This window comes from Haemorhous mexicanus, chromosome 35, assembly GCF_027477595.1.
Source record: "Haemorhous mexicanus isolate bHaeMex1 chromosome 35, bHaeMex1.pri, whole genome shotgun sequence".
Classification (NCBI taxonomy): Eukaryota; Metazoa; Chordata; class Aves; order Passeriformes; family Fringillidae; genus Haemorhous; species Haemorhous mexicanus.
Window position 1 is genome coordinate 717,269 of NC_082375.1, and position 10,149 is coordinate 727,417.

The following is a 10,149-nucleotide window of genomic DNA, read 5'->3' on the forward strand; positions in this document are numbered from 1 at the left end:
TACTCGTGGTTTACTCGCAGGTGGAGCTGGAGCGGGGCAAGACGCTGCACATCAAGGCCCTTACACATGATTTACTCTCACTTTACTCGTGGTTTGCTCGCAGGTGGAGCTGGAGCGGGGCAAGACGCTGCACATCAGGGCCCTTACACCCGATTTACTCTCACTTTACTCTCACTTTGCTCACAGGTGGAGCTGGAGCGGGGCAAGACGCTGCACATCAGGGCCCTTACACCCCATTTACTCTGACTTTACTCATGGTTTGCTCACAGGTGGAGCTGGAGCGGGGCAAGACGCTGCACATCAAGGCCCTTACACATGATTTACTCTGACTTTACTCGTGGTTTGCTCGCAGGTGGAGCTGGAGCGGGGCAAGACGCTGCACATCAGGGCCCTTACACCCGATTTACTCTCACTTTACTCTCACTTTGCTCACAGGTGGAGCTGGAGCGGGGCAAGACGCTGCACATCAGGGCCCTTACACCCGATTTACTCTGACTTTACTCTCACTTTGCTCACAGGTGGAGCTGGAGCGGGGCAAGACGCTGCACATCAAGGCCCTTACACCCCATTTACTCTCACTTTACTCGTGGTTTGCTCGCAGGTGGAGCTGGAGCGGGGCAAGACGCTGCACATCAAGGCCCTTACACCCCATTTACTCTCACTTTACTCTCACTTTACTCGTGGTTTGCTCGCAGGTGGAGCTGGAGCGGGGCAAGACGCTGCACATCAAGGCCCTTACACCCGATTTACTCTGACTTTACTCTGACTTTACTCGCAGGTGGAGCTGGAGCGGGGCAAGACGCTGCACATCAAGGCCCTTACACATGATTTACTCTCACTTTACTCGTGGTTTGCTCACAGGTGGAGCTGGAGCGGGGCAAGACGCTGCACATCAAGGCCCTTACACCCCATTTACTCTCACTTTACTCTCACTTTACTCGTGGTTTGCTCGCAGGTGGAGCTGGAGCGGGGCAAGACGCTGCACATCAAGGCCCTTACACCCGATTTACTCTCACTTTACTCTCACTTTACTCGTGGTTTGCTCGCAGGTGGAGCTGGAGCGGGGCAAGACGCTGCACATCAAGGCCCTTACACCCGATTTACTCTGACTTTACTCTGACTTTACTCGCAGGTGGAGCTGGAGCGGGGCAAGACGCTGCACATCAAGGCCCTTACACCCGATTTACTCTGACTTTACTCTCACTTTGCTCACAGGTGGAGCTGGAGCGGGGCAAGACGCTGCACATCAAGGCGCTGGCGCTCGGGGACCTGAACGCGGCCGGGCAGCGCGAGGTTTTCTTCGAGCTCAACGGGCAGCTGAGATCCATCCTGGTCCGGGACACGCAGGCCCTCAAGGTGGGCTGGGGGCTGCGGGGGGACTGGGGGGCCTGGGGGGGAGATTGGGGGGGATTTGGGGGGATTTGGGAGGAGTTCAGGGGGATTTGAGGGGGTCTGGGGGGACTTGGGAGGGATTTGGGGGAGTTCATGGGGGGATTTGGGAGGATTTTGGGGAAATTTGGGGGGATTTGGGGGAGTTCAGGGGGATTTGGGGGGGTTTGGGGGAGTTCAGGGGGATTTGAGGGGGTTTGGGGGGAATTTGGGGAGATTTGGGGGGATTTTGGGGAGATTTGGGGGGATTTTGGGGAGATTTGGGGGGATTTTGGGGAGATTTGGGAGGGATTTGGAGGAGTTCAGGGGGATTTGAGGGGGTTTGGGGGAGTTCAGGGGGATTTGAGGGGGTTTGGGGGGAATTTGGGGAGATTTGGGGGGATTTGGGGGAGATTTGGGAGGGATTTGGGGGAGTTCGGGGGGATTTGGGGGGATTTTGGGGGCGATTTTGGGGAGTTCAGGGGGATTTGGGAGGGATTTGGGGGGGTCTGAGGGGATTCTGGGGGGGTCTGAGGGATTTTGGGGGAGTTCTGAGGGGATTCTGGGGGGATCTGAGGGGATTCTGGGGGGGTCTGAGAGATTTTGGGGGGATCTGTATTTTTTCCAGGGCTCTGGGGGAGTTTTTGGGGGGTGCTTTGGAGGGCTCTGAGCAGCTCTAGGGGGCTCTGAGGGACTTTGAGGGGACACCGGGGTGACTTTGGGGGGACTCCAGGAGGTTCTGCCCGAGGTGAGGAGCTCGGGGGTGACTTTGGGGTGACTTTAGGGACACCCAGGTGACCTCTGACCCCCCCGTTTCCCCCTCCCCCCAGGAGATGCACGTGCACCCCAAGGCCGAGAAGGGGGCCAAGGGCCAGGTGGGGGCCCCGATGCCGGGGGAGGTGGTCGAGGTCCGGGTCAAGGAGGGGACGACGGTGGCCAAGGGGGACCCGCTGTGCGTGCTCAGCGCCATGAAGATGGAGACCGTGGTGACGGCGCCCGTGGGGGGCAAAGTCACCAAGATCCACGTGCGCCCCGGGCTCAGCCTCGAGGGCGAGGACCTCATCGCCGTCATCGAGTAGATTTCGGGGGGTTTCCCCCCCAAAAAACCCCCCCAGGTTACCCCAAAACTCCCCCGGAAACGACCTCGCGGAAATGGGGCGCGGCCCCTTTAAGAGCCCCCTCCCCGTGGGTGGCGCCCCCTGGTGGGCGCTGGGCGGTACAACAAGGCCTTAATTAGGGGGCGTGTCTTAATTGGGGTGGGGGCCACGTCTTAATTAAGAGGTGCCCTGTGAAGGGGGGGTCCCGCTTTGGGGGAGCTCCTCAATTTTGGGGGGGGGACGACCCTAATTGGGGGGGGGGGGGGGTCCCTTTTTTAGGGTGGTACGATCCATTTCAGGGGGGGTGCCCCCCCCACCCATTTTTTTGGGCATTTCACCCCAAATTTGGGGGCTGAAACTTCTTGGGGGGGGGTTGGGCAGAGTTTGGGGAGGGGGTCACCCCCTTTTTGGGGGAGGGGCTTCATTTCCCCCGATTTTGTTGTGTCCCCCCCCCCATTTTGAGCCGCCCTCCCCCCCCATTTTTGGGGGTCTCCCCTCCATTTTTGGGGTCCCCTTGGGGGGGTCCCCACCCTCCCCCCATCCCTGCCAAGCTGCCTTAGGGGGATCTGGAGGATTTGGGGAGGGGGAGGGGAGGGGTCGGGTGGGTGTGGCCGCCCCTCCCCCATCCCCCCCCCATCCCCCCGCTTTTGCCAAACGCCCCCGGGGGTGGGGGAGGGGAGGGGGCGGAGCCTGTGACCAAAGGGGGGAATTGAACTGGACTTTGTGGGGGGGAGGGGCCGCCCCTCCCCCCCTCCCTGCGGAACTGGAGAGGGAGGGGCCGCCCCTCCCCCATCACCCCCTCCCCCACTCCCCCATTTTGGGGGGTCCCGGGCAATAAAAACTGGACTAACGGCACCTGTGGTGTGGGGGAGGGGCTGCCGAGACCCCCGGGGTGGGACCAGCGGCACCTCAGGGCGGGGGCGTGGCCTGAGCAAAGGGGGCGTGGTCAGTCAGCACAGAGGGGCTTTAATTCCCAAGGGGGCAAAGTGGGTGTGGCTTCTACTCCAAATGGGCGTGGCTTCAATCCCAAATCCCCCAATCCCAAAAGGGGCGTGTCCCAACACAATGGGCGTGGCCTCTGAGTGTTTCCCCAACCCAAAACTGGGCGTGTCCCTGCCCTAAATGGGCGTGTCCCTACCTAAAGTGGGTGTGTCCTTCCCTAAATGGGCGTGTCCTTGCCCTAACTACCTGTGTCCCTAAGTGGGCAATTCCCTCCCAAAACTGGGCGTGTCCCAGCTGGGCGTGTCCCTTCCCTAACCTCTAAATGGGCATGTCCCTCTCCTAAATGGGCGTGTCCCTCTCCTAAATGGGCGTGTCCCTCTCCTAAATGGGCGTGATCCGCTACGAATGGCTGCACCGCTTAAGTGGGTGTGTCCCTTTCAAATGGGGCGTGTCCCTCCCACACTGGGCGTGTCTCTATCTGAATGGGTGTGTCCCTTCCCTAACCTCTAAATGGGTGTGTCCCTCCCATACTGGGCGTGTCCCTCCCACACTGGACGTGTCCCTCACTACCTGGGCGTGTCCCTCCCACACTGGGCGTGTCCCTCCCACACCGGGCGTGTCCCCCCTTGGTTGGTCCCTAGGGGGGCGGGGCGGCGCGGGGCGGGGCCGGGCGTGGCGCGGGCGTGGCCGCGGCCTTGCGGGCCAGCTTGGCCAGCAGGGGGCTGTGGGGGTGGCGCTGGCGCAGGTGCGCCAGGTGCGCGTCCTGGCTGTCGGCCGTGCCGCCGCACTCCTCGCACACGTAGAGCTTGGCCCGGCGCTCCTTGTAGCCGTAGCGCTGCGCCACGCCGTGGATCTTGCGCAGGTGGGACTCCAGCGAGCAGCGCTGCGTGAAGGCCTTGTCACACAGGGAGCACTTGTAGGGACGGACACCTGCACAGGTGGGACAGAGGGACACATGGCATTGTCACACAGGGAGCACTTGTAGGGACGGACACCTGCACAGGTGGGACAGAGGGACATTGGGGACACATGGCATTGTCACACAGGGAGCACTTGTAGGGACGGACACCTGCACAGGTGAGGGACAGAGGGACACATGGCCTTGTCACACAGGGAGCACTTGTAGGGACGGACACCTGCACAGGTGAGGGACAGAGGGACATTGGGGACACATGGCATTGTCACACAGGGAGCACTTGTAGGGACGGACACCTGCACAGGTGGGACAGGGGGACATTGGGGACACATGGCATTGTCACACAGGGAGTGCTTGTAGGGACGGACACCTGGACAGGTGGGACAGAGGGACATTGGGGATTGTCACACAGGGAGCACTTGTAGGGACGGACACCTGCACAGGTGGGACAGGGGGACACATGGCATTGTCACACAGGGAGCGCTTGTAGGGACGGACACCTGGACAGGTGGGACAGAGGGACATTGGGGACACATGGCATTGTCACACAGGGAGCACTTGTAGGGACGGACACCTGGACAGGTGGGGACAGAGGGACATTGGGGACACATGGCATTGTCACACAGGGAGCACTTGTAGGGACGGACACCTGCACAGGTGGGGACAGAGGGACACATGGCATTGTCACACAGGGAGCGCTTGTAGGGACAGACACCTGCACAGGTGGGGACAGAGGGACATTGGGGACACATGGCATTGTCACACAGGGAGCGCTTGTAGGGACGGACACCTGGACAGGTGGGGACAGAGGGACACATGGCATTGTCACACAGGGAGCACTTGTAGGGACGGACACCTGCACAGGTGGGACAGAGGGACACATGGCATTGTCACACAGGGAGCACTTGTAGGGATGGACACCTGCACAGGTGAGGGACAGAGGGACACATGGCATTGTCACACAGGGAGCGCTTGTAGGGACGGACACCTGCACAGGTGAGGGACAGAGGGACATTGGGGACACATGGCATTGTCACACAGGGAGCACTTGTAGGGACGGACACCTGCACAGGTGGGGACAGGGGGACATTGGGGACACATGGCATTGTCACACAGGGAGCACTTGTAGGGACGGACACCTGCACAGGTGAGGGACAGGGGGACACATGGCATTGTCACACAGGGAGTGCTTGTAGGGACGGACACCTGCACAGGTGGGACAGAGGGACACATGGCATTGTCACACAGGGAGCACTTGTAGGGACAGACACCTGGACAGGTGGGACAGAGGGACATTGGGGACACATGGCATTGTCACACAGGGAGCACTTGTAGGGACGGACACCTGCACAGGTGGGGACAGAGGGACACATGGCATTGTCACACAGGGAGCACTTGTAGGGACAGACACCTGGACAGGTGGGACAGAGGGACATTGGGGACACATGGCATTGTCACACAGGGAGCGCTTGTAGGGACAGACACCTGCACAGGTGGGGACATTGGGGACACATGGCATTGTCACACAGGGAGCACTTGTAGGGACGGACACCTGCACAGGTGGGGACAGAGGGACACATGGCATTGTCACACAGGGAGCACTTGTAGGGACAGACACCTGGACAGGTGGGACAGAGGGACATTGGGGACACATGGCATTGTCACACAGGGAGCACTTGTAGGGACGGACACCTGCACAGGTGAGGGACAGGGGACTGAGGGGAGGTTGGGGCCGGGGCTGGTTGCTGTCACTGTTGTCCCTGTCCCCACCTCAATCCCAATCGTTCCAGCCCCGTTCTGTCCTGTTCCCGTCCCGTTCCCGCCCTGTTCTGTCCCATCCCAGCCCCGTCCCAGCCCCGTTCCCACCCGTTCCCACCCGTTCCAGCACCGTTCTGTCCCTTTCTGTCCCGTTCCCATCCATTCCAGCCTCGTTCCGTCCCGTTCCCGCCCCGTTCTGTCCCGTTCCAGCCCCGTTCTGTCCCGTTCCCACCCGTTCCAGCACCGTTCTGTCCCGTTCCATCCCGTTCTGTCCCGTTCCAGCCCCATTCCCACCCGTTCCAGCCCCGTTCCCACCCGTTCCCACCCGTTCCAGCCCCGTTCCAGCCCTGTTCCCACCCGTCCCAGCCCCGTTCCCGCCCCATTCCCGCCCCGTTCCCACCCGTTCCAACCCCGTTCCGTCCCGTTCTGTCCCGTTCTATCCCCGTTCCCACCCGTTCCAGCCCCATTCTGTCCCGTCCCAGCCCCGTTCCCACCCGTTCCCACCCGTTCCCATCCGTCCCAGCCCCGTTCCCACCCGTTCTGTCCCGTTCCAGCCCCGTTCTGTCCCCTTCTGTCCCGTTCTGTCCCGTTCCAGCCCCGTTCCCGCCCCGTTCTGTCCCCTTCTGTCCCGTTCCAGCCCCGTTCCCACCCGTCCCAGCCCCGTTCCGCCCCGTTCCAGCCCCGCCCCGCCCGGCTCTCACCGGTGTGGGTGCGCACGTGCCGTTTGAGGTCGAAGGTGTCGTTGAAGCCCTTCCCGCAGTAGGGGCAGCGGTGCCGCTTCACCTCGCTGTGGCACTTGAGGTGCCGGTTCAGCATCCGCTGGAACCCGAAGCTCTTGTGGCACACGGGGCACGAGAAGAGCTCCGAGCCCCCCGGGACCCCCCCGGCCACCGGGACCCCCACCGGGACCCCCCCGGCCAGGGGCAGCCCCGGGGGAAGGGGGGCGCCCAAAGGGCCGGAGGGGACCTGCAGAGAGAGGGGAGGAAGGGGTTAAAGGGGGGGGGGGGCTCCTGGTGGGGAACCCCCCCCCTTGGGACCCCAAGTTGTGGGGAGAGCTCTGGTTTTGGGGACCCTCCCCAAAAAGCCATGCCCCCCCCCCCCCACACCCTTGGGGACCTCTGGTTTTGGGGACCCCCAGCCCACCTTGGTGACCCCCCCGGCTTTTGGGGACCCCCTCCCAAAATTGGGGACCCCCAGTTTTGGAGACCCCCCCTCTCACCAGGAACCCCCATCACAGAGACCCCCCCCCCCAAATCCCAGGGACCTCCCACCTTGGGCACCCCCGATTTTGGGGACCCCCCCCCAGTTTGGGGACACCCAATTTTGGGGACGTCCCTGCTCATGGGGACCCCCCCCATTTTGGAGACCACAGTCTCAGCCCCCCCTCCCCAATTTGGGCACCCCCAGCTCACTTTTCTCCCCCCCCATCCCTCCAGGGCCCCCCCAAATTGGGGGTCCCCCCTTACCTTGCCCTTGGGGTGCAGGAAGGGGCCGGGGGGGGCGCGGGGGGGCAGCGTCATGTCCAGGGGGGACACGGGGGACGCGGGGGCCTCGCCCACCGCCGGCTCGGGGTCCCTGCGCAGGGGGCAGCCCCCCAGGCAGACTGGGGGGGGGGGAGGGGCACGGATTTAGGGGGGGTCCTGCACCCCCAAACCCCCTCCCCAAAACGGGAACCCTCCAAAAAACCAAAAACCCCAAAAATCATCGGGACACCCCAAACCTGACCCGACCCCCTCCCCAAATCGGACCCCACAATGGGGACACCCCAAACCCGACCCCCCCCACCCCCCCAGGGCAGGAGGAGGATTTGGGGGGCCCCTCCCCCGCTCCCCTCCCCCGCCCTTTGGGGTTCCCCCGACCGGTCGGACGGCTCCGGCCGCGACACCCCAAATTACAGCCCGAATTACGCCCCAAATTAGGGGTTTCCGGCGGGTGTCGCCCGCGTGGGCCCCGGGGGGGGGACGCCACCCCCCCCCCGCCCTCCCCGCCCCCCCCGGGGGGACACAGGCGACACCCAAAAATCCCCTCCCCCACCCAGGGACACAGGCGGGCAGCCCAAACCCCCCCCCAAAATCCCCCCCAAACCCTCCCGCGTGTCCAAACCCCCACCCCAAAAAGGGTCCGGGGGTCCGGGCACCCCAAAATCCCCCCCGACCCCCCCGTCCCAGAGTCTGGGTGGGATTTTGGGGCCGAACCCCGAATCTGTCATCAAGGGGACGCCCCGGGAGGGGAAGGGGGTCACCCCAAAACCGGGGATGGCTCCGGAGCCGGGGCCTGAAACTCCTGGAGCCCCAAAATCCCCGTGTCCCCCTAAATTCTCGGGTCCTTCCACACACCTCCAAAACATCCGGGACCCCCCAAATTCCTGGGACCCCCCTCAACCCTGAGGCCTCGAAATTTCTGGGCTCCCTCCAGACACCTGGAACCCCCAAATTCCTGACACGACCCCCCAGACTTCCGGGGCCCCCCAGCACCTGAATCCCAACGGACACCTGGGCCCCCCTGAATTCCTGGGTCCCCCCAAATTCCTGGATCTCCCCAGATCCCTGGGGCCCCCCAAGTCCCATCTCCCGGTGGATCCCGGCCCCCCAGGCCCCCCCATACTGGGCACGTAGATCTCGGCCCGCTGCTCGTCCGGGAGCTCGCTCCAGTTGCGCTTGGCCGTGGCCACCACCGGCTTCTTCACCAGGAACGCGCGCGGCATGGCCGGACCCGCTGGATCCCGATGGATCCCGGTGGATCCCGGTGGATCCCCTGGTCCTGATGGATCCCGCTGGATCCCGATGGATCCCCTGGTCCTGATGGATCCCGGTGGATCCCAATGGATTCTGACGGGTCCCAATGGAACCCGATCAATCCTGATGGATCCCCTGATCCCCGCTGGATCCCTGATCCCGATGGATCTCAACTGATCCCGATGGATCCCAATGGATCCCGATGGATTCCCCCGATCCCGGCCTGATGGATTCCTGCAGGATCCTCAGTCAGGTTCGATGCCGGATCCCCGCTGGGCTTGATCCCAGATCCGGAGGGTTTGGTGCTGGATCCCAAATCCCGGGGCAGTTTTGGTGCTGGATCCCAAATCCCGGGGCGGTTTTGGTGCTGGATCCCAAATCCCGGGGCAGTTTTGGTGCTGGATCCCAAATCCCGGGGCAGTTTTGGTGCTGGATCCCAAATCCCGGGGCAGTTCTGATCCCCGATCCCGAGGGTTTGGTCACTCTCAGCACCAGAGCCCAGATCTTGGGTGGATTTTGATGCCGGATCCCGAGGATTTGGTTGATTTCAGCTCCTGGTCGCAGATCCCGGGTCGGGTTTGGTGCTGGATCCCGGTGCTGGATCCCGGTGCTGGATCCCGGTGGTGGATCCCCGATCCCGGTGCTGGCACCCCGATCCCGGTGCTGGGTCCCCGATCCCGGTGCTGGATCCCCGATCCCGGTGCTGGGTCCCCGATCCCGCCGGCCCCCGGCGCTCCGGAGGATCCCGGATTCGGGCTCAGATCCCGGGGATTGGAGCAGTTCCGGTGCCCGATCCCGGTCCGGCGTCACCGCGATCCGCTGTCACCGCCCGCTGTCACCGCCCGCTGTCACCGCTGTCACCGGCCCCGAGCCCCGCGCCGCCCCTCAGCGCCGTCCGGTTGTGCTGTCCCGGGGCTGTCCCGGGGCTGTCCCGGTTGTGCCGTCCTGGTGCCGGTCCCGGCTCTGTTATCCCGGTTGTGCTGTCCCGGTGTTGTCCCGGTTCTGTTATCCCGGTCCCGGCTCTGTTATCCCGGTTCTGGCTCTGTTATCCCGGTTGTGCCGTCCTGGTGCCGGTCCCGGCTCTGTTATCCCGGTCCCGTCTGTGTTATCCTGGCTGCCCTGTCCCAGTCCCGCCGGTACTGTCCCGGTCCTGTCCCGGTCCCGGCGGTACTGTCCCGGTGGTGTCCCGGTCCTGTCCCGGTGCTGTCCCGGTCCCGGCGGTGCTGTCCCGGTGCTGTCCCGGTGCTGTCCCGCTGCCGTCGCTGCCGTGCCGTGCCGTGCCGGTGCCGGCGGTGCCGCCCCGCCGCGCGTCCCCCGTCCCGCCCCGCGGTGC

The 10,149-nt window shown here is 63.8% G+C and overlaps 2 protein-coding genes across 3 annotated transcripts in view; one reads left to right on the top strand and one right to left on the bottom strand.

Annotated features, from left to right (window-relative positions):
- PC (pyruvate carboxylase) overlaps nt 1–3,320 on the top strand; it is a 32,763-nt gene extending 29,443 nt beyond the window's left edge. The window contains exons 20-21 of one of the 2 annotated variants that reach the window (XM_059872340.1): nt 1,216–1,356; nt 2,199–3,320. In XM_059872340.1, the coding sequence (XP_059728323.1) occupies nt 1,216–1,356; nt 2,199–2,605 (548 nt within the window). In that variant the 3' untranslated portion in view covers nt 2,606–3,320. The remainder of the gene's footprint in view (nt 1–1,215; nt 1,357–2,198) is intronic. The other variant, XM_059872341.1, reaches the window with a different exon arrangement.
- A 91-nt stretch (nt 3,321–3,411) lies between these two features.
- Nucleotides 3,412–8,946, bottom strand: OVOL1 (ovo like transcriptional repressor 1). Its single transcript, XM_059872342.1, has 4 exons — nt 8,686–8,946; nt 7,548–7,684; nt 6,783–7,047; nt 3,412–4,337 (listed from the first exon to the last, which is right to left on the bottom strand). The coding sequence occupies exons 1-4, from the start codon at nt 8,783–8,785 to the stop codon at nt 4,045–4,047; spliced, it is 795 nt and encodes a 264-aa protein (XP_059728325.1). The 5' UTR covers nt 8,786–8,946; the 3' UTR covers nt 3,412–4,044.
- Nucleotides 8,947–10,149: the final 1,203 nt, after the last annotated feature.

Excerpts from the sequence above, each read along its gene's own strand:
- OVOL1 (XM_059872342.1), bottom strand. The coding sequence starts at position 8,785 with ATGCCGCGCGCGTTCCTGGTGAAGAAGCCGGTGGTGGCCACGGCCAAG. Across the intron at positions 7,685-8,685 it reads GGCCGAGATCTACGTGCCCA|TCTGCCTGGGGGGCTGCCCC; the intron begins GTATGGGGGGGC and ends CCCCCCCCCCAG. Across the intron at positions 7,048-7,547 it reads TCCTGCACCCCAAGGGCAAG|GTCCCCTCCGGCCCTTTGGG; the intron begins GTAAGGGGGGAC and ends CTCTCTCTGCAG.